This window comes from Neomonachus schauinslandi, chromosome 8, assembly GCF_002201575.2.
Source record: "Neomonachus schauinslandi chromosome 8, ASM220157v2, whole genome shotgun sequence".
Taxonomy (NCBI): domain Eukaryota; kingdom Metazoa; phylum Chordata; class Mammalia; order Carnivora; family Phocidae; genus Neomonachus; species Neomonachus schauinslandi.
Genome location: NC_058410.1, coordinates 43270892 through 43295915, shown reverse-complemented (window position 1 = coordinate 43295915; position 25024 = coordinate 43270892). Strand labels below are relative to the sequence as shown.

Here is a 25024-nt window from a genome sequence, read left to right as displayed (position 1 = left end):
TTCAGTCCTCCATATTTGAAAAAAAGATGAGTTTGATGAAACCTTTAGAAACCTAAATGTCTAATACATCATGTGCCCAGGTACCATTCACTCCAGTGGACCCTTGGTACAATGAACATCTACCACAGTGGATTCTTAGTGTGGTCTCCAGAGAAGAACATAACAGCCAGTTGAAAGCCCAAAGTATTTTGTAATTAAAATAATCAAAGAAAACAGACCATGCTGGGATTAAATGCTTTCCAAAATCTACTTGAAGCTAAAACTGAAGAACTGTATCTCCAGGAACTCAACTGTCCAGGATGATAATTATGGGATCTTCTCTTTAATGTTTTTTTTTAAAGTACAGCTTAGCAGAAAGAAACTTTGTTATATAAGACATGGTTACTTCTCCAATCAGAAAGTTAAGTGTTCTAGCTTTCCTTTCTAAGTTGAAAACACAATGGATTGAAAATGTTTTTAGTACTAAGAGAAACCGGTGTTCTTAATGGATTTTCCTGTCAATGGTTTGTCTAAATACAATATATTAAAAGCTGTGTGGGTATAGTTCTAGAAACTGGGGGAAAATATTTCAAAGAACATTTTAAAATGGCCTTTCCTAGAACATCAAGATCTTAGGGGGCCACTTTAAGATTAGAATAATTAAAATATCTGCTAGGATAGTAATGAAAAAACGACATAACACAAACCATATTGTTTGGAGAATTCCCTAGCTTAAAACTTGAAACCTCATAGGAATGAAGAAAAACAAACCTGGCAGAGGCCATGTGGGCTATATCCTAGTTTGCTTTTTATGTTCATCATGTGCCTTAATTAAGGCTGTGCTAAATGAAAGCCAGTGTACTAACTAAGGCGTTCTGGTTCCTATTTGTGAAACAGTAAAGTCTTATCTGCCGTACTTAGTGATGCTTCTTATTGACTGTGGGAGGGAACCACAGTAATAGTCAATCTGGCCCAACCAGAGCAAAGCAAGCTGCATTTATATTTAAATGAATAAATTGGATTATTATGTCTAAATTACCCAGACCTCCTCTCGGGGAGACTAACTTTAAAACAGTAGCTACAGTACTGAGGAGTTACAAATTTCCATCCTCCCCACCTAAGAATTAATACTCTCAATTATAAAAAAAATTCTAAACAGTCAATAAAAAAGACATTTTTCTGATTTAGCCATACTTTTATAACATTATCTGAGATGCCTTGATAATATTAAAAAAATATGAGTTACCATATAAAATACTTATCAATCACAAAGGCACTTGGCTCTGCTAAAAAATTTGTTTCTGAAAAGTTGGGTGTGAGTTCAAGTATTTTATATGAAATAATATCCTTCTTTTGCTTTATTTACTTTCAAATTTTATTTTCATTTTTGATTGAGGCTTACATTTGCTTGAGGCTTAGTTTACTCTTACACTGGCCACCTCCTATATATTTTGCTAAACAATTTCTAACTTATTTTTACGAACTTACTGCATGTAAAGAACACTTAAATGTAGTATGAAAATTCTTATTCACAAATAAATCCATAGTGGTGAGGTAAAAAGAGACAAGTGTTGACACAAATTTTAGTTTGAATTTTGGTTCCACACTCCTACTCCTTGAAGAAAAATATTTCTTTTTTGGATATGTGAATCTTTACTGAGGTGGGATTACTATTGTTATAATTATATTAGCAGACACTGAACTCAGCCTAACTGGAAATATTTTGTAACCCACTTGTGTAGTATTCCATTTCCCATTAAAGGCTGATTAATATGCAAATTATGTTACCTTAGTGGTAAAGGCGATTAAATATTGGTTTACCTGAACAGCATCAAAATACATCTTCTTAGCTTCTAGATCTGTCTTGTCAGACATTAACCACGCCTTTAGCAAATATTCATAAAAGCTGTCTCCGAGTCCTCCAACTGATACATGATCTGCAAAGAGAGGAAAATGAATTTCAGAGTGATTCAGGCTTTAATTCAGATAATGCAGCAAAATCACATTAGTAACTAGGATGCAAAACCCTACGTCAACTGCAACTCAATGTTACATTTAAATTCCGACAAATCTCTTGTTTTCAGGAAGATATTCTGAAAAGAGCAGATGTGCTGTTAACTAATGTGATATACTCTAAATAATTACCAGGGTAGTTCTGTAAACACGGAGATAAAAAATACATAATCAACCCTAATTCCAAAAATCAGTTTCTCTAGTTAAAACCACCAAATTAGGGGCACCTGGGTGGCTCAGTCCTTAAGCGTCTGCCTTCGGCTCAGGTCATGATCCCAGGGTCCTGGGATCGAGCCCCACATCGGGCTCCCTGCTCAGCGGGAAGCCTGCTTCTCCCTCTCCCATTCCCCCTGCTTGTGTTCCCTCTCTCACTGTGTCTCTCTCTCTGAAATAAATAAATAAATAAAATCTTAAAAAACACCAAATTAAAATGTTTCACAGTATATATTCAAATAAATTTTGATTGCTTTAGCGCTCAGTAACGTAGACTATGTCAAATACTATGAGTATTAACAAACCTTAAAAAGAACTGGCTTGCAATAGAACAAGAAGCTCCTCAGCTTCTTGTGATTATTATTATTATTTGATGGGTTTTCCAGTGTTATCAATCTGCACGGTCAACATCCTTTGGGGGAGGCCAGTAAGAAAGACGACAGGGCAGGAGACATCTTCCTAATTCTCCATTCCTGCAATCCTCCCCCACTGCCATTTATTATACCAGATCCACCACATATACTGTCAACCACATGGCACGTAATTTATAGGGTAGGTATCCTCATTAAAAGTGAAAAATATTAAGACTAAGTGAGGCTAAAGGAGATCACAACGCTGGCAGAGGCCATCTGCCCCTACAGCCCCACAGGATCTCGCACTTGGAATTGCTTGCTCTCTACTATGTAACACTAAATGTATTCTTCTGCCTACTGCTTGAATTAATTCTTTAATTTCCCAAGCATATCTACCTACAAAAACAGAGATATAATCTATTTGAAGTATCATTCTTAGAATTCATAGAGAGTTCGCACACTAATGAGACAGCCTGATTTTGGAAATCTGCATTTTAAGTTTCATAACTCAAAACGAATTTTACGTATCTGTTTTTTAAAAATAAGACCTTTGTTGACTGTGTCACGTGAAAGTAAATCTGTTTTTGTACAACTATCGAGACAATTTTCTCCCGACAACTCCCGACAACTCCACTTGGAGGTTTACATGGGGGCCTAAAACTGAACAGTTAAAACTGAATTCATTCTCGGGCACCTGGGTGGCTCAGATGGTTAAGCGTCTGCCTTCGGCTCAGGTCATGATCTCAGGGTCCTGGGATCGAGCCCTGCGTCAGGCTCCCTGCTCCTTGGGAGCCTGCTTCTCCCTCTGCACCCCCCTCCCGTCTCCCATGAATGAATAAATAAAATCTTAAAAAAAAAAACAAAACTGAATTCATTCTCTTCTCCTTCTCAACCTTACCTTCTGCCATGGGTCCCTGTCTCACTAAGTGGCCCCACCACCCTTCCAACTGTGCAAGTTAGACATTGGAGAGTCATTCTTTACTTCTTCGCTCCCTGGCCCCCAAATGAGCTACTGAGCTCTACTAATTTCACCTCTTATATATCTCATGAATCTATCCACTCCTCTTCCTCACCAATACGATCCTGGCTGAAGCTACCAGTATCTCCTGCTTCTGAGTCTGCAGTGGCCAATTATGTAGCCTTCTGCACTCTGATAGCATGTAGCTATTTACATTTAAGTTAACTAAAAAAAAAATAAAAACAATTCACTTCCTCGGCCATCAGCCATCTAGTGTCCACTAGCTACATGTGGCCCCGGGTTACTGTACCGGTCAGGGAAGATCCCGAACATTGTCGTCATCATCACAGAAAGTTCGAATAGCAAGGCCACTGCAGGCTACTCCCTCAGTAAGACCAGCGTAACCCCTTTAACATGTGAACTGGATCATCCCAACTGGAGGCCTTCAATGACAAAGACTCAAATGCTGGGTCTTCGGAGACCTGGATGCCTGCGTGGCCTCCATCTTCCCCATGTCACCATCAGTCCCTCTATACTTGCTCTCTATCCTTCTGCCATACGACTCTTCCTTTGGCCCCTCAAAACCAGAGGGTTCCTTACCACCACAGGTGCTCTAAAGGTGTTGTTCTCTGTCCCATGTGCATTCCCTGCCTCCTTTCCCCTTCACTGAGTAATTCTCACTCAAACTTCCTGTGTAGGATTAAATATCACTTCCTTTCTCTGACTCCCTCATTATGCACTTTTTTAAAAAAAAGATTTTATGTATTTATTTGACAGAAAGAGACACAGCGAGAGAGGGAACACAAGCAGGGGAAGCAGGAGAGGGAGAAGCAGGCTTCCCGCTGAGCAGGGAGCCCGATGTGGGACTCGATCCCAGGACCCTGGGACCATGACCTGAGCCGAAGGCAGCCGCTTAATGACTGAGCCACCCAGGCGCCCCCATTATACACTTTTTGATAGCACATGTATACTACACTAACTTCCTAAACTACACTAACTACTACTACACAACTTCTAAAATGGTAGAATTTTTTCTCTGTCTTCTCTACAAGATCACGATACAAGAGGACAGGGACTAGACCTATCATGCTTCCTGGTCCACATCAACCCCTGAAAGTAGCTTGCATATAGCAGGTACTTAGTAAACAACTGATGAACAAGGAAAAATTCTTGTAAGTAAGTAAGAATAAGGACTATTCCCATTCAAGCTAGGAGGGCTATATTTTTAAGTAGTGAAATATGTGATTTTTGTTATGGCAGAAAGTCCGGTTCTAATTTTAATGTAAAATTAGTGTTTTACAATTGTAAGGCTGATTCTTAAAACAGCAGTGTTTGAAGTGACCTTTGCAATTTCCTAAATAAATTACCACAGAAACCTCTGACATTTACAAACTAAATACACTAAGTACTATCTCATCAATAACAAGCCCTGTTGTTATAAACATGATTGCAGGAGACAAATGCAAGTGATGCATGGTAACGCAAATCACTGTCCGGTTACTGTCAAAACAAGGACTAAATGAAGTAATAGGAAATGATGGCCGTGATCCAGACATGTCCTTCAGAGTTAAAGCAATGAGAACTGAAAGCTAACAGCCAGAAGCAGCTTCATTTTCTTCCCCTCTTGGGCTATGATTCTATAATGGATGGAAGAAGCAAGTTTGGGCATTTGGTGATTTTTAAAAAAGGAAAAAGGGTTACATAATAATACATTTGCTTGAATTAATTTTGGTAAATGCCAGTTAATTTTCTATATTTTTATTTCCTGCCTATAAATTTGTCATATTTGGAAAGAATGAAAATAAAGGAACATAGAGGAGAAACAAGAACAAGCCTTTTTGACAACTTAGCATATCACTCCCTGTGCTTCCCCATATCTGGAGGACTATTTGTGTTGGCAACAGAATCCTGTGTAAATATTTAGTGGGTGTGGGAGAGAACATGCCTGATTTTATCAGCAGGAAGGAACCTCCCACTTCTACAAGAACATATATGGTATTTTTATTCCCAAATGTTCTAAAGGTAACGTGTACTATAATCACTCAAATATTATGCTCTTCTCTATAGAAGACAATTTACTCTTTCTTTCCCAAGAGGAATAGGTCCCATAAAAGGATTCCTAATACTTAAGAGATAAAACAAGTAGCAAAATAAGACAAAAAGGATTAAATACTCAGAATCTTTATTTTTTATTATTTTGCATATTTCATCTGAACCTGAACTTCTCAAAGCATTCCCCCAGTGATGCTAGTGACACTATATGTATGTTAATGTTGTTATATTAATCAAAGAAGAATGGGCGCCTGGGGGGCTCAGGCGGTTAAGCATCTGCCTTCAGCTCAGGTCATGATCCCAGGGTCCTGGGATTGAGCCCCACATCAGGCTTCCCTGCTCGGCGGGGAGTCTGCTTCTCCCTCTGCCCCTCACCCTGGTCGTGCTCCCCCCCCCCAAATAAATAAATAAATAAATAAATAAATAAATAAATAAAAAACAAAAAGAAGAATGATAATTGTTCTTTTTTTTTTTTTTTAAAGATTTTATTTATTTATTTGAGAGAGAGAGTGAGAGAGAGAGAGAGCACAAGAGGGAGGAGCGGGAGAGGGAGTAGCAGACTCCCCGCCGAGCAGGGAGCCCGATGCGGGACTCGATCCTGGGACTCCAGGATCATGACCTGAGCCGAAGACAGTCGCTTAATCAACTGAGCCACCCAGGCGCCCTAGAAGAATGATAATTGTTCTGTCTATAGACATGGAGTCCCACATCTGGCCTCAACAGTTGTAAGATCTCTTTATATTATCAGTGACTAGGACCTGATGCTGCCTCTCAGCCACAACTGAGGAGCAGAGAATAAATAGAACCATTATTAAAAGCAGAGGCAGAAAGACAGACTGGAAACAGAGTGCATGAATACTCACAAAATTCACCTACTAGTGTAAGATACGGTGCACTGGGTTAACAAATATCCACAAGACAATGTCACTGGCCTCAAAAGTTTTGGATTCCTAGGAAGATGGGGATGTATATGAATCATTTTGAAAAAGATAATGATAGATAAATCCGAAGTACTGGTGCAGGGGAGGAAGGGGTAAGTAGAGGATGAGTGGGTACTAACAAATTCCAACCAGGGTCTTGCAGAAGAAGGTCTCCCAGAAGAAAGGGCAATTGAGCTGGAGTAGTCAGAAGAGAGGTAATAGACCTTGGTAGAGTCAGAAGAGAGGTAAAAGGGCTGAGGAAACAGCACAAACCAAGACCTGGATATGACCAAGCGGGCCTTGATTAAAGAACGAAAAAATAAGTGTGTCTCCATTGTGGCTGGAACACAGGATAGGGGTGGGGAGGGAGCGCAGACATGAGAGTCATCAACCCTATTTGTTTGCCATCAAGAAATTGGTCCATGAGCAATCCAAATATAATGGGCCCTTTGTACCAGGAAACATGGCCAAATACACAATATACTGGTAACCCAGAAGCTAAAACTGGGATGTTCCAGTACAACTGATACTTTTTGTCCCTCTTCACAGTGACTTCTAAATCCTAAACCACAAGAAGAAAACAGTGATAGAGAATTTTTTTCAATTTTTAAAATCATTCATGAGAAGGAAAATGCTAAAAACTCCTGTCCTTTTAGAGAATCTTATCTGGTCCTTGTACTCAGAAAGCTGCTCAAGTTCTATTTTATCTCAAATACTCTTAATGGTTCTCAAGCTTTTAGTCTCAGCACGCTTTACACTCTTAACAACAAATAAATGCCCTAAATAACTTGTTTATGTAATTTCTATAAGTATTTACCATATTGGAAATGAAATTTAAAATATTTAAATTAAGTTAAAATATTTTATTAATTTAAAATGATAATACAACCATTATGATAACATATCTTTCATAAAAACATATTTTACAACATAAAAATTTAGCTAAAAGACTGACACTGATTTATATTTTTGCAAATATTTTAAATTTTTGCTGTACTAGAAGACAGCTGGATTTTTGTATCTGCTGTATATTCAACTTGTTGCTATCTGTCATTTTGGTGGAAATAACATGAAGAAAATTCAGCCTCACACAGTTACAGTTACACAGTTGGAAAAGAAAGTATTTTACGAGTCTTTTCAGATAATTGTGGATATTTTTCTTTGACACTAAAACAAAACTTGACAAGTAGTTTTTTAAAGGTTAACATTTTTTAAAGGTTGGTTTTAATTTGAAATAAGAAATCCCATCAATGAATTTTTGTACTCTTACATTAAAATCCATTGGTCTATCTTGTACTTTGAATGGATCTTTTTTCTCACATGATTTTGTAATAGCATGTATTGGTCATTTGGAAAATACTGGTTCACTTAATTATGCAGATCTTCCAAATGTTGACACAGTTCATTATATGATATAAAAAACCACCACTACTCTCATCAGAAAAGTTTTTTTTTAGAGAGGGTGGGGAGTGGCAGAGGGAGTAGGAGAAAGAGAAAATCTTAAGCAGGCTCCATGCTCAGTGTGGAGCCTGACGTGGGGCTCGATCTTACGCCCCTGAGATCATAACCTGAGCCGAAATCAAGGGTCAGATGCTTAACCAACTGAGCCACTCAGGTGCCCCGGAAAAGTCTTTAAGTATTGGTTAAAGGTGTTAAGGTCATGGTGGAATGGTAGAATTTCTTAAAATTCTAATTTTCATTTAGAAATTCAAATTCTATCATTGGCACAGATACTGTCAGTTTTCTTTGAAGTGACAGGCCTGTTTTTGAGAACGTGGTTACCAGTTACCCAAGTCTGAACAACCAGAGTTTGTCTTCAGTTGTTCTTTCAAGCAAAAATGGTAATCCATGCAGCAATAAGTGGCTGGTTCAGCTTGTGACTCAATCACACAAGTGCTTTTCTCTGAGGCAGGCGCTATCTTTTATTACACAGCAAAAAAGTGTACTCGATGGCTGAGATTTACTAGACTCAATTTTTTTTTCATTAAAAATATTCATAAGTGGGGCGCCTGGGTGGCTCAGTCGTTAAGCGACTGCCTTCAGCTCAGGTCATGGTCCCAGAGTCCTGGGATCGAGCCCCACATCGGGCTCCCTGCTCCGCGGGAAGCCTGCTTCTCCCTCTCCCACTCCCCCTGCTTGTGTTCCCTCTCTCGCTGTGTCTCTCTCTGTCAAATAAATAAATAAAATCTTAAAAAAAAATATTCATAAGTGAAACTGGCATCTTTTTATTTCTTATTGTCAGTGAAGAATACAATTATCAGTACTGTCTGGCTCCTCTGCCATGGTTCCCCCTGTGGCCTCAATAGTTTTACCCACCACTGCTTTTGCAACACAAGTGCAAATGTCAACACAGTAAAAAGGCAGAAAGCCTTAGTATTATTATTTTTTTTAAAGATTTTATTTATTTATTTGAGAGAGAGAATGAGAGAGAGAGAACATGAGAGGGGGGAGGGTCAGAGGGAGAAGCAGACTCTCTGCTGAGCAGGGAGCCCGATGCGGGACTCGACCCCGGGACTCCAGGATCATGACCTGAGCCGAAGGCAGTCGCTTAACCAACTGAGCCACCCAGGCGCCCCAGCCTTAGTAGTATTATAAAAATAGCTTTGACCTTCGGGACCCCATGAACGGTCTCAGCGACAGGCAGTGATCTGCAGACCACACTTGGCTAAGTGGCAACCTTCTGGTCTTACAGTCTCAACGGCTAGGCCTTCCATAGCCACTACAGACAAAGATTTTAGCACAGTTTTTATTCTACGAAATTATTCTTTAAGAGAAGTACTTCTACAGTAACAGTGGGGCATATTCATCTAAGAATATAATTTGAAATATAAAGAAAATATTCAAATTAGAATAAAATTGTAAGGCACTGCTAACAGCCCCAGCACCGTGAGGCAGCTCACTTAGTATTCTGTACTCGCTCTCAGTTGCGGTGTTAATCCACCACTGTTTTTCCAAATCAGCTTGAGAACATTTCTTTCAACTACTCTGAATCTTCATACCAGAGTCAAAGTCCCTAAGGGATCTGAAGTGAGGGCTTCTTGCATAATGCTTTCTCCTAATCTGAAGATAATTCTACTGGGAAGAAACCATTATCTGCTGGCTTAAAATTAAGTAGAGAAAATACCCTGTATGCTCTTTCAATTTCCTAACCCTTAAAGATTCAGGTTCCTCTCTCATCTTGGAGCCCAGAAGAAAAAGAGAAAATGCTATACAGTAGAATGATCTAGCTGCTCTGTGCAAAACCCTGATTGTCTATAATAGCACAAAGGAACAATTTTCCCTTCTATCCACACGACCGGCTTGTTATGGGCTAACATCCCCGCACAACCCAACCAGATCTTCCCTTCCTGGTTAATAATTTAAATGTGCTTACATGTCATCATACTCACAGTTATGCACGAAAGACAAACAATCTAGATCCCTGGTAACATTTATAGTCTCTCTTACGAGAAGCCTATTTAGTAAAGGAACCATGCCCACTTTCCCCTTTTTGAAACATTCCCCAAAAAGATTTGTGCTTTTTTGTACTCCTTCTCTCTGTTACTAGAACAGTGCTGGGTATCATAAAGAGCTAAAACAATGCTAATCTTTTGACTTACATTGACCCCACTGTCCACTACTGGGATTCAGATAGTTAGGATAAAGGCCTTGTGGTTTTTCCAGGTTGTTCAGTACTGTTCGAATATTCATTACCTACAACAGAAAATGAGATGTTACTATGAAAATCTAAAACACAATTTTGGTGCCATTCTTCTCTTTCTCCATTATATTTTTCCATGTTAGGAAAGAAGACTGATTTAAAAGAATTAGAACAAAGAGAGTTGCCCCCAGCTTACAAAAATAATCGCAGTAAGTGAATACAGTCACACTCATCTGCCAGATGCCAAAGAAGGAACTAGGGATCTATCAGTGGATAAACAAAGTCATTACCCTCTTGGAATTTGCAGTCTAGTGGGAGGAGACAGATAATAAGCACATAAATATGTCAGGTGGTGACAGATGCTATGAAAAAGTTATAGAGAACAATGGGACAGAGTGATGTGAGGTCGTGAGGCTGCACGCTTAGTCAGAGAGGTCTGGGGAGCCTGATGGGAGAGGGTTTGAGCCAAAACTTAAAGTAGCAAAGGAATAACCATGCAGAAAGTTGGAGGAAGAGCAACCGGGGCAGAGGGAGGTGCAAGCACAAATGCCCTGAGAAGAGAGTGGGTTTGGCAAGACCACTGAGGCTGGAGGTGAGGAAGCAAAGGGGAGAATGTCAAAGAGAGAGGAGAGAGAGAGTCAGGGCCCACATCATGCAAGCCTCACGGGCCAAAATGAAGGCTTATTTTATTCCAAGTGTGATGGGAAGCCATTGAGGTTTCGTGTGGTTGAGGGGACAAGAGAGGAAGCAGTATTCAGGTGAGTACTGCAGAGTCCAGGTGAGAGATGTTAGGGTCCCAGGAAAGGGTGGGAGCAGAGAAATAGGATAGAGCCAAAACATCTCCTGATGGATTCAACCTAAGGTTTCCCAAAAAGAGAGGAACCAGATGACCTCAAGATCCATGGTCTGAGCCACTGGGTAAACTGAGGTGGCATTTATCAAGACAGTGAAGACTCCAGTAGAAACAGGTCTGGGGGTTGAGTCTGAGGCATTTGGAGTAGCAGGTGTCTTTTAGACCTCTTAGTGGAAATGTCGGATATAGAGTGTGGGACAGGTTGGGACTGGAATGATCAATTTGGAGTCAACAACAGCACATAGACCGTATGTGGAGCCATGACTGGATGAAATCATGTAGACAGTGAACATAAAAAGAAGAGGTCCAGGTTTGAGTCCTGAGGCTTTCTGATATTTAGAGGTTGGGACATTGGGGAAGATCCAACAAAGAAGGCTGAGAAGGAGCACTCTACTGAGGAAGGAGGCGAACCAGGGCAGTACCATATGCCTGCAGCCCTGTGCAGGGTCTCGGAGAAGGAAGTGACCAAGTGTGTCAGCTACTGAGAGGGTGAGGAAGACGAGGGCTGAGAATGATCACCAGACCTGGCAACACAGAGCTCACCGGTCACTGAGACAGGTGTGGCGGAGAAAAAAGCCTGACTGGAAAGTGTTCAAGAGCGGGGGACACAAGAGGGAGGGTAACAGAGACAATTCTCTCAAGAAATTTTGCTATAAAGGGGAGTTACAAATGGGGTGAAAGCTAAGGGCAGAGTGGTGGGGTGAATACAAATTTACTCAAATATCTATGGGTTTGTTTCTTGAAAATTAGAAACAGATTCAATTTGTATTATACTCGAAGTTGTATTATACTTTGAGTTTAAAAGGTTTTTCCCATACTTGCTTCATATAGTCCAGACATTATCTATTTTTAGATAAGGAAAAAAATTCAGAGAGGTAAAGTGACTTGCTTGAGGTGTAGAGAATCTGACGTGTACACCATGCTGTCTCACACGGAGTTAGATGATGCCATGGAAAGACTGTGGGTTTACAGTTTGGTAAAATGAAATGCTGCACATAATAAAACTTCATAAGGAACTGTATTAAACTTCGTTGTTCTTTTCCATGTCTAATATTACTAAATCTTCAAGGAGAGGATACTGTTTCTCACAAGTACAGCTCTGCAATGCAAGGTGTATTGGAGAATCTCACCTTTTTGGCAAAAATGGGGTTTCCTGATAAGTGGCTCAGGTGTAGAAACTCCAAATGCAGAGTTCCAAATTCTGCCAAAATACTGCTGCCTCCTGAGGCCCAGGGCCAGTTCCTTCCAATCCCACTAAAGAAGAGAAGAGATTGAACAGTTATGGGTCAGACTAATTCCAATTCTTGCAGCTCTAAATAGTAGAAGTGAAAGAGACAGCTTTTGAATAATAGCACCTCAGCTAATTATCTGGGTATCTTTGGCTGCTGGTTTCAGGCTTTGACTCTTATCTACAAATTGAAAATCAGTGTTGACTTAAGTCAGAAAAAAAGTTGCTATGTGCTTGCTGTTGATTAACAGACAAATATTTTGGAAGGTACAGGTGTCTATATAGAGATGCACACCCATTCCAAATAGAATACAAAACACCCCCCCAACATACCCCAAATCCCACATAAAGCCCTCCAACATTTTAATTAATTTCAGCCTCAGAGTCCATGGACTATTATAGATATTCACATTATATTTAAAAGTTTTCTTTGATATAAGATAAATTTCAAAGATTCATTGATTATATACACACTCCACCTCTCCCCAAACCCTCCCTCCACTTACTAGACTTTGTTTTGTTTTCCCCCACACTATTTTCCCTATTTCTAAGTATATTTCCCAGGGCACTCACTTATTCCCTGACACATTTAATCTATGTTCAAGAATTTCAACACAATTAATGTAATTCAAATCTGAAAGGGGTCAAAAGGCATGAGCTTCAAAAATTACTGCCTCATGCCTCATCTTGGAGAAATGGTTTTGAGTCCTACACATCCACACACACACACACACACACACACACACAAAGTGGCTTTTGAGACATGGTCATACTCTCTTGGGTACAGTTTATTTTTGGAGAGCCACTTAAAATGTCAAGACTTAATGTGATAATTGAAATAAAGAATAAAGTCAAGGATTTGACCAGTAAATTGCCTTGCAGAAAGCTGAAAACCCATATTTTGGTTTTAGTTCAGATGCACATTTATTGCATGCCTACCACTTGCCAGGGACTCTGCATGGCATTGGGTTACAAAGATGATTATAATGAATAAATCACCTTTCTCTTAAAGACCTTATAGTGTAATGTGAGAGAATGACCTAAGCATAGATAATTCCAATTAAATATGGTAAGTGCCAAGATAAGTGTGTGAAAAATTCTCTGAGCACCTAGGGCCAGGGCATGCAATCCTTTATGGTGGGGGCACAGAAGGCTTCTTCAAGGAGGAGACTCCTGAGTTGATTGTTGAAAAATGAATACGAATTAGTGAGGAAAGAATGGTGAGAGGGAGCATCTGGACACTGAGAGCACACAGAAGGGCTAGCCAGAACTAAAAGAAGCTCCTGATGCTGCTGAATGGAGGGAAGGGAAGGTGGCCCAAGAGAAGGCTATGAGGTTCAATTGGGGCCAGGTCTTGGCGGCTTGTGGATTTCTCACTTTCTTCCATTTCCAAGTTGGCTCCATTTGAATACTGCTCTTGGTGTCCCCTAGATTTCCTTCCCTGTTTTTTTGCTTTAGATCATTCACAACTCTGGGTAAACCCTTCCAGCTGTCTTAACTTCTGCTCAGGAATGTTTAAGGAAAGGAAAACAATAAGGACAACTGGTATCTAAAATTCTAGGCTGGCCTCACTCTTATTCCATGTCTTTTTAGAGCAAAACCTAGATTTTATCTTCAAACATAGATTTATAGTAAACATAATAAAAAAGTAAACAGAAATAAAAGAGATCTAAAAATCACATATTCATTTATTTTAAAAAATGCCTTATATTTATTCAGTTCTGGGAATGTAAATCAGTTTTTATTTTCATGGTTGGCTTAGATGAAAGGAATAGCCAATCATCCAAATAGGATGAACAACTACTTTCAAATTTTATTAACATATGGCAAGTACACACAGTAATTGGTCATTAATTTGTTGTCATGACATTTTTTTTATTCCAAACATTTTATCACTGACCAAAGTCAATAAACCAAATTAAGCAAAACTAAAAATTTCTATGTTCTAGAGAAACTATTAAAATCAAAGCCACAATATCAGAGTTAAGAGGGAATGAGGACTTTGTCATGGAGAAAGAAGAGGATAGTGTACTAGGAACCCAGCCTAGTTTCCAGATCTTCAGAGACTGGTTCTTTTCAGTTCAGGGTATGAGGGTGTGTTGGCACACTCAGATGAGAAACTCAAGTAATATATATGTACAAAAATAAAATGCAAATTACTTTTGTATTCATGCATTTGTTCCCTGCTATTAATGTGGTTAATTAAGAGAAAACCAGCGATATACTGAAAAAAGTTCAATAGATTAAAAAAAATTAAGATTGAAAAAGGGTTATATATATATTCCCTCTTCCTCCTTGGCACACATTCATATCTGAAGGAAAACAGCACACTTTTTTATCACTGTTTAATTATATAGGGAGCAAGCACAGTAAAAGCACTAGCAAAGGATATGTCAGGCTAACAGAAAGAAAGCTGGGTTTAGAATACAGGTATATTTATATGAGAGAATGGCTTTGGTTACCATTCTTTCAACCTACAGAATTAATGTATTTCAGTAAAATTGTAAGATAGATAGTTGTGCTAGCTCTTAAATATAAATGAAAGCAGGGTTTCAAGAAGTCAGAGAGGGCATCATTATATCTAGATATTTAATAAGGTCATTTGCCTTTTCTTAGGCAAAGCTGCAATGACTGGAGATTGGTCTCGGGGAGAGTATGGGGCACACACCATAGGCCATCACAGCTAAAATACGTGTGTAATAGGGGAAATGGCTGCCTGTTTGCACAGCACATGTGTACTGAATCAGAACCAGTTTTGGACACTCACAGAATGATTTCTAAGGTCTTTTGTCTCTAACTTCTAAAAGTCTATTGAGGAACCTATATACTTGTATGGCTCTAATTTCTAAAGTGATATATACAGACATTGGGCATTTGACATCAAAATGATGGGTTTATGACAGGAAAGTGAGTGCAGAGCGAGCTTTGCTCGTTTGGTCTGGGGCCCTGGGCATCCCATGATACCAAATGCTAAAGCTTTCTAGACCTCTGGGTTGAGATCAATCTCATCTGAGAAAGTAGGGGATTTAAAATGTCTTCAACTTCAGTTCCCTTATCACAATATTTTAAAGGCAGTCATGGTGTTCTTTATTTTATCTTTATCTATTTTACAAACACTAATAATATTTTAGAAAAATATTTCAAAAATAAAATAAGTTTGTGTTCAGAAACTATTAGTTCCATCAGGCAGGCATAAAAGGGAAGAATATTTAAATATTCCCAATCTTGTTCCAATGATTGCAGCTTAAGCCAAAGCGATGAGTCAGCATATGGAAATGCATACACAAAAAGGCAATTAACATGATTTGGGAAACTGCCAAGTGAGTGGTTCAAAGAATCCTGGAGTCGAACTTCAAACTTCTGTATCAGTCTAATTTCACTTATGTCTGTTTCCTCCAATCCCCAGTTCTTCCATTTTAAATTGGAGTACTATTTAATACATATTTTTCAATTTTTAATTTAAATTTTCAGTAGTCTACAAAGGTAATAATTCTTTGAAGATAAAACATCACAACAAGAAATAACTGATTTTGTCAAATGCAACTAGAAACGTGTCTTAAAAAAAAAAAACTGAGTCACTATGATTCTTTTGAAAATGTGAAATACTATTCTGTTGCTTTAGAGAGTATAAGTTGAATGTAGTTTATTAGCAGTGGTAATATACTTTCACATCCTACTGCACTCAAAAACAAGAAGGTATAATTATTTACTGACCTCATAGCTCTGATAAGCAGTGGGCATTATGCTTGTTTTCTTTTCCTAGGAATGGTTAATAACACCAGAGAAAGGAACTACCTTAACTAGTATTGCTATTCTATTCACGTTTGAATCCCATGGGAGAGCTGCTAACTCCTCCTAGAGCTTGTAATGAATCAAGTAGCTGGAGGGTTGTTCTGGATTGATGGTATATCCCTTCAAAATAATCTTAAATTGAGGTACCCAAAGTGGTAAGTTATAGTCACTGCCCAGACACAATTTAGATCATCAAAAAATACATTTGGCTACTTAGTATAATCAAACTCAACAAGTAAAGAATTTACAGAACTGAAACAATTCTAAAAAATTGCCAGATGAATATATAAACAAAGCACTAAATAGTTATACAGTCTTGATTAGCTATGACTTTCAATTTATTCTTCCTTGCTGCTTGCTATTTTATGCCAAATGGGAAATGGCCCAATAAACAATTTTCTTAAGGATTCTTGTCTGAATAATTTCTGATTAGCTGATCAGTAAACAAACGCCCTTCAAGCTCAAAGTCCAGAACACAGGTTACTCCTTGTGGCTATGGAGTTAACAAGTTGTGGAAGAAAAAAATTCCCCACATTCTTTCTATTATGGGAAAGCCTTACTTACATATGCAAATAGAGGGGCACACAGGGATATTTAATTCAAAAGAGCAGATAATCCAATATTATTCCTTTTGGATTTTAGCACAAATTAGGAAAGAATAATTAGAAAGTTCATGAACGATTGTTTCATTTAACTGTATTCCCAAAGCTAATTGATTTTGAGATTAAGCCATTTCAGCTTCACTTATTACAAATGCCTCCTTCCTGAACAGATTCACACAGTGCTGATCTTCCAAGTTTGTAGTCTAAGACTTCACTGAGAGTTGGACTAATAGTTCCAGGGAATGGCATTTTAGGACTAGTCAAGATTCTATATAGCTCAACCACAGAAAATTCCACTGGGGAGGACTACTTCCCCAAGAGCTATCCACAGGGAAACGGTGGCTAATAAAGGGCAGCCGTATGATTGAATTAATTCACAATTCATGGTTTACTGCTCCTGAACAGCAGCATGTGGGTTAGATCTCTAAAGAATCTCCACACTTAATTTTTTTAACCAAAGGCCAAAATAATGTTTTAAAATTGCTTGCTTATGGGTAGTTATTTTAAAGATTTTTTTTATTTATTTATCTGAGAGAGAGAATGGGAGACAGAGAGCATGAGAGGGGGAGGATGAGAGGGAGAAGCAGACCCCCCGCTGAGCAGGGAGCCCGATGCGGGACTCGATCCCGGGACTCCAGGATCATGACCTGAGCCGAAGGCAGTCGCTTAACCAACTGAGCCACCCAGGCGCCCATGGGTAGTTATTTTAAACAGAATTGAAACTAAACACTTATTATTTTAGTTTATTCTGACAGTACTGCTGTCCTTGTACTTGACAATCTAGGATTAGAGGAGAAGTTGGAGTTTGCAAAAATATAAATGGTGAGAAGCCCTCTTTAATTCCATAAATAATCTGCTCCACAGGTACAAAGATGCTAAAATTCTGTTTTCCAGCTGTCCTTTGGGTAAGATCTCCTTGCTAACCACAATCAACAGACTGCAAATAAGTTGAATGCAGTTTCTGCCCAGTTATTGGGCAAACTGGGATACCCTATCATTAGGTTTGGGGAACACTCCAAAAAGGCTAGTAGTACTGAGTAGAAAGCATTATAACACATTTAAAATGTGTGGGCATGCATGCACATTTACTTTATTGTACTTAAAAAGAAAGAATTATATTCTACATGTTCTTTTAAACATACATCACATTTTTCATGGATATTTCCCATACTGATCAATGTACATCACTGCTATTGAGTGAATAGTACCTGACTGAATGGATATACAGCTGACCCTCAAATAATACAGGGGTCGGGGGCATTGACTTCCTTTGCAGTTGAAAATCCACGTATAACTTTTGACTCCCGCAAAACTTACTAATAATAGCCTACTATTGACTGGAAGCCTTATCAATAACATAAACAGTTTATTAACACATATTTTGCGTGTTACATGTATTATATATCGTATTCTTATGGTAAAGTAAGCTAGAGAAAAGAAAATGTTAAGAAAATCATTAGGAGGAGAAAATACATTTACAGTACTGTCCTGTATTTACTGGAAAAAGATCCACATATACATAGACCCACGCAGTTCAAACCCATGTTGTTCAAGGGTCAACTGTATTCTAACTTATTTTAATGTATACTTATTGATAGACATTGAAGCCAATTTATTTTTTATTTTATATTTTGTCACTGTAAACAATTTGGTGGTAGGTCTAGTTCTTTTTTAAAACTAACCATTTTTCATGTAAAAATGTCTACATAGATTTTAGCTGGAAGATGTTAATTTATCTAAACTGATAATGAGGATGGATTTGGGAATATGTATTGGAGGCATAAATGTCTATTTTTTACAGAGTTATTTCTTAACCGTGTGGGCCTATTACATCTTGCCACATTTGGTAGCCTCTAGAATTCTTGGGATAGCTCAAATTCATCTGCTGTAAATCATGGCAACTGGGGAAAGAGGAGCTATAAACAAGCATTTATATCCAGACACTTTCCTAATAAACCTCAGGATGGAATAGGAGCATACTACATTTCACCTTCAGAAATGGTAACTCACTAATATTATTTTGTCAGACATTTAGAAACATTGTTTCATTACTTTAACACATATCATCTTTCTAAGATGTTACTTAAGATCCAAGATTACAGTGAAATTTGGCTGTTTATTTATCTCTTTGCCTTTCATTCTATGGGTCCATGGGTCATCTATGAATCAAGATAAATGAAATCAGTACAGATTCCAGGTTTTTAATCCTTCAAATTCTGCTCTTCAGCCTCTTTCTGTAACCAGAATGGCCAGGATTGCTCCCTTCTAGATCCTCAGGGACAACGACTCTGCTTTATACACCCAAAGTCTAGTCCCAAAGTCTAAGCCAGTACGAAGAAACAAAGGTGTTTAATACATGCTTCATTTAATAAAATTTAAAAAATAGTGAAACGTCTGTTATTGGCTCCTACCCCTAACTTATATCTAAATGATATAATCCTGTATTTAGCATTACCACACACAAGTCCCTTTATAGCCAATTTAAGAAAAACTCCTTTTCTAGGCTGATAACTAGCTTTCTATCACAAACTTGAAGTATTCTGAAGTTGTGATTTCTGAGAGTTGAGATATGGTTAAGTGAGGAAAAGAAGGACAGGGTGGTAAATAATTATGAAGGCTAGATTTTATTCAATTTAAATGATTGTCTTTTATTCCAATTTATGTCTTTCCTAGTTTGTGACGTTAAGCTTTTCCTTGTTAAATAAAATGATGATGATAATAGGTAGGGTTTTGTTTTGTTTTGGTATGCTTTTCTTGATGAAAACACTGGCAATCTAAAGCCAGCCTCTCAATAATTAGGGCAATTTTATGTGGTCCATGAAAGCTAAAAGTCTGGCACCATTGATCTCCCCATCCCCCCAGGTCTGTCTTTCTTTTTTTTTTAAATTTTATTTTATTATGTTAATCACCATACATTACATCATTAGTTTTTGCTGTAGTGTTCCATGATTCATTGTTTGCATATAACACCCAGTGCTCCATTCAATACGTGCCCTCTTTAATACCCATCACCAGGCTAACCCATTCCCCCACCGCCTCCCCTCTAGAAACTTCAGTTTGTTTCTCAGAGTCCATTGTCTCTCATGGTTCATCTCCCCCTCTGACTACCCCCCCTTCATTTTTCCCTTCCTACTATCTTCTCTCTCTCTTTTTTTTTTTTTTAACATATAATGTATTATTTGTTTCAGAGGTACAGGTCTGTGATTCATCAGTCTTACACAATTCACTGCGCTCACCGCAGCACATACCCTCCCCAGTGTCTATCACCCAGCCACCCCATCCCTCCCACCCCCCACCACTCCAGCAATCCTCAGTTTCCTGAGATTAAGAATTCCTCATATCAGTGAGATCATATGATACATGTCTTTTTCTGATTGACTTATTTCGCTTAGCATAATACCCTCTAGTTCCATCCACGTCATTGCAAATGGCAAGATTTCATTGTTTTTTTTTTATATTGCTGAACACCAATATGCCACTTTATTACTTGGATTTTTTTTTTTCCCATTTGTCACATACCTATCAATGTTTACACAATGAGGAAAATAAGATTTCGGGTTTTTTTTGATGGCTGCATAATATTACATTGTGTATATATATATACCACATCTTCTTTATCCATTCATCTGTTGATGGACATCTTGGCTCTTTCCATAGTTTGGCTATTGTGGACATTGCTGCTATAAACACTGGGGTGCAGGTGCCCCTTCAGACCACTACATTTGTATCTTTGGGCTAAATACCCAGTAGTGCAATTGCTGGGTCATAGGGTAGCTCTATTTTCAACTTTTTGAGGAACCTCCATACTGTTTTCCAGAGTGGTTGCACCAGCTTGCATTCCCACCAACGGTGTAGGAAGGTTCCCCTTTCTCCGCATCCTCGCCAACATCTGTCGTTTCCTGACTTAATTTTAGCCATTCTGACTGGTGTGAGGTGGTATCTCATTGAGGTTTTGATTTGGATTTCCCTGATGCCAAGCGATGTTGAGCACTTTTTCATGTGTCTTTGGCCATTTGGATGTCTTCTTTGGAAAAATGTCTGTTCATGTCATCCTGGCACAATTGATCTTAAGACCCAGACATGGCTGAAGGTGTGGAAGAGTTACAGTTCACTATCAATTATGCCAAAACTAATGTTAGTTTCTATTCTGAGGTATAAGAGGATAATAGTAAATGATTTTGTCCAACAGGTTAAAACATAAGTACTTTGGGGGTACATCTTGCCAAAGTCAAGTCAGATGGAGCCAGTCAATCAACCATAATTTACTGAGTGCATTCCATGTGCCAGATACTGTGCAATGCCAACATCAAACACTATAGGAAACACTCTAAGGTTTCTTCTTTTTTAGATGTCAAATACTTTATTGAACTCAATTAATAAAGGAACCAGTAAGATAATAAAACAATCAAAGGCCATTTGAGAAATTGGTTGTTTTTAGGAAATGCTAGGAATATCCCTCTAGCCTAGCGACAACACTAAGTCATGTCCAAGAGAGTCACAAATTGTTACTCTTGGATTATCTTTTCCACCAAATTATTTGCACCTCTACAAAATCTATATTTCGTCAAAATTCTACAACTTGACATGTTACCTCATTAGCTCTAGACCTTCAATCAACATATACTGATTTGAATTAAATACAATTCCCTGGATAATCTTTTACCCTAACATGACATGATAGCATACCCACCTTTTTGCCTTATTATCAAATTTCAGGTAGCTTTTCTCTGAAGGCATAGCATATATATAAGAAGAGTTTTGGGAGTGAGAATGATTTCATCTGGAATACAGGCTTAGAAAAGGAACACTGAAATAATAATCCTCAGTTTACTAAAGAACCACCTGACTTTGGAGTTGAAATAATTAATGAGATTTCTCAGTGAGCATGTGTGGAGGGCCTGGCTTTACCTATCCTTGCAGCATCTTACTGGCCAAGGTGGCTTGCTCTGAAATTTTGGAGGGTTGGGATATCAATTGCAACTCAATTAAATTTTTGTTCATGCACCTGAGTAGAAGCAAAACAATTTTTGGTGAACCATTTCTGTTTTTCCTTTGGGCATTCTTCAAAGAGGTCTTTGGCAAAGAAATCAAGTGGGTCTCATTAAACTTTTATGAAAGGAAATGAGCTTCATCTGACTGGTATATGAAATACATTGATATTTCATTACCAAGTTCAACAGATCCTCACTGTAGGTCTTTTCCAGATATTAAACTAGTTGGGAGTAACTAGGAAAGATTTGTTCCCTGATGTTTACTTAATAAATTAGTTATCACTATACTTCAGAGTGGGCAATAGATTCTTTTTAGGTCAAGATAAGTAAAATAAATGCTAAATTAAGGAACCTGTAGTGGGAAAATGTAGCTAAATGCTACAAATGCTATTCAAATTCCCAAGGATGAATTGATAGTGAGAAAGTTCAAGAAAACAGATAATGCCCAAGTGATCAGGGCCAATAATTAGTGTGTTCTTTTAAGCTGCATTATGTAAATTCAGATAGTCCTTTTAACATGTAATGCAACTCTAGCCAACCAAAAGAAACTCTGTGGTTAATTAAACCACCTTACAATTTAAAATGGTAGCTTTTCTTGGTTTTGAATTTTACGTAAGAAGTATCGCACAAACAAAAATATGTGCATAGCTTGTGGTAAGAACAAACAGATTCAGGGATTACTCTAAACAGATGCTGGAGAATAAAGCTATCAAACTACTTCATTCTCATTTTCCTGCCTTCTGCCTACAACTTATGGTTTAGAGGCTCTGGAATAGGTGTTATGAAACAGTTTGGCAACTAAAGTCTTAAGAACATAAAGATAAGAAAAAATCATGACAAGAGAATGAAGAGGCCAGTGAGAATAAAGAGGAAGAGTACTTGGTTGAGGAAGACCAAACAGTAAAGACAGGTATCTTTCTCAACAGAACCACCGCAGTTGAAATCAGTGTCTGTTCTGTTTGGCTGTCAGTGACATCCCTATATAAATATAGTCAGTGCTAAAGGATCATCTGTGTATAATTAGCTGTCTGCTGCCTTGTGACATCTTCTCTGTTATTTAACTTTTTACATGCTTTAGCTTATCTCCCTAACTGGAGAGTAAGAACTAAAGGCAGAGATACAATTCAATTTCTTTACTGCCTCCCCCACCCACATAGATAGTCACACAGATACCATAATTTGATGTTTGTTGCATTTATATATCTCAGCAACAAATCCATTTCTAACATTACTGTAATCCAAATGTTTTCTATAAAATTCAGTTATTACTCTAAGCAAGGTTTATTACTCATAGTTAAAATATTTTATATGTATTCACTTTTAATTTATGCTTAACTTTAACTAACATGTTTATATGTCTTCAGCAATTAAGATTCTTTATATTATAGGAAAAAGACACTGAAAAAATGTAACTAAACTGAGAAACAAACAGGGTTTTAGAGGGGAGGGAGTGGGGGAATGGGTTAGCCCGGTGATGGGTATTAAGATGGGCACGTACTGCATGGAGCACTGGGTGTTATACGAAAACAACGGATCATGGATCACCACATCAAAAACTAATGATGTACTGTATGGTGACTAACATAACATAATAAAATAAAATTAAAAAAAGTAACTAAACTAACTTTACAAAGTGAGAATAAGCAAAACGGATAGTTTACATAATCTGAACTTTGTGGTAGCCTCCTAATGCTGATACTAAAATTTAAAAATGTTTCAAAATATTAAATAAATGGTTGGAGGAATTTCAACAGTAAAACTACCTATTATCCAGAAGAAATATTCAAAATATATGAGTGTTGGCGGATATAATCGTGGCTTTTAAAAATCTTTATTTAATGTGTGTTAGCTAGGTAAAATGCAAAAATTAAAACATCAAAACAGTACTTTGAAATTGGAAATGATAATCATCCATTTTACCTATAAGAAAAAAGAGAAAAACCTTTCTTTACCTTCTGGCTAATGGACTCTGGGCTTTACACTGCAGTGGGTACAGTGTTGGCCCAGAAAATTTTGTGTAGTAATTGGGCCCCAAACACTAGTTCTTAACTCACTGAGGATGTTTGGTGATGTCATTAAAAGAATCTCTGTGAGATAATGCAATCTGGAATGGAAGGGGAGAGGCTTCACTTAGGACGAATTAGTCTAGGACTAAGTAAAACCAGACTTCCAGATAGATCTGGTCTGAAATGAACTGTTGTGAAATAAAGCAATGAACTAGAAGGTCCAGGTTTTTATGGATTGAGACCACTCTTGGTATAAAATAAATCTTACAGCTTTGATGAGTGCCTTCTTGTTCCATGAATGCCAATTTAAGAACAATAACAATGTTTATGGGCTATGCCCACCTCTCTATTCAAAATGAAAATGTTCTCTTGTATCCCATGGGGAAAATGTACATTCTTGGAATTTAAGATTACCTACTTCAGTTAATAGTAGAATGCCAGTGTGAAAAATGGCACGATTATCCTGTAATGTGAAGCGCTAAGAAGAAAATAAAACAGTATGATGTGACAGAGTGACACAGAGCTTCTTTAGATGGGCTCATTGGAAAGACCAAGGGGAGATTTTTAAGCTGAGACCAACAAGATAAAAATGAACCTATCAGTAAGGACCTGGGAGTGGCTCCTGAAAGTGACTGAAGGTAGGCAGGACTCTGCCAAGTATGCAAACAAGGGGCTGACTGTGTGGCTGAGGGACAATCAGTGAGGGGACTCTAGTGACAGGGACACTAACTAGCAAGACGATAAGGCATCTGTAAGGCCAGGGCAAGCATCTGGATTTATTTTAAGGGCAATGGGAAGTCCCTCTAGGGTTTTACGTGGGAGGTGATGGTATCTGATTCACATTTTTAGAGTTCACTCTGGACACCATGAGAAGAATAAACTATGAGAGCAAGAGCGGAAGCAAGCAAGCAAACAGGTATTCAGGCAAGAAAGGGATGGTGGTGGAATAGGTGCTAATAGATGGACAGATGTGGAGGGATTTAGGCTCTGTCTGGAGGTAAGCGTTGCCAGAAGAATTGGATCTGGGGATGAGAGAAGACAGGAATCAAGGATGATTTCTAGTTTTTTTGGTTTTAGCAGCTGGGTGAGTACTGGTGCCATTTAAGAAGATGAGAAAGACTGAGGCAGGAGAGGGCATGGCAAAGAAAAGCTGTTCTGTTTTTTCTGATTTGGCTATTAACAACCACCATTCACAATTAAAGGAAAAAATTTCCTTTTTTTTAGCTTTTTATAAAAAGGATCAATTTATTCAATGTGAGAAACTTTTCTTTTGCTACGGCTTTTCTGAAATTATTTAAAAATTATGAAAATAACATGTATACAGCAAAAAATGTGAAAAAACACAAAAGATTATACAATGAAAATGAATCTGCCTTTTCTTCCAGATCCTATTACTTCTGAATGAACATCATTAATAATTTCCT

At 38.1% G+C, this 25024-nt stretch overlaps 1 protein-coding gene across 1 annotated transcript in view; it reads right to left on the bottom strand.

Moving 5' to 3' along the window:
* Positions 1 to 25024, bottom strand: part of MAN1A1 (mannosidase alpha class 1A member 1) — a 165480-nt gene that overhangs the window by 16651 nt on the left and 123805 nt on the right. The window contains exons 6-8 of the mRNA XM_021693679.1: positions 12112 to 12235; positions 10088 to 10181; positions 1801 to 1916 (exon numbers count right to left, since the gene is read on the bottom strand). Coding sequence (XP_021549354.1) covers positions 1801 to 1916; positions 10088 to 10181; positions 12112 to 12235 — 334 coding nt within the window. The remainder of the gene's footprint in view (positions 1 to 1800; positions 1917 to 10087; positions 10182 to 12111; positions 12236 to 25024) is intronic.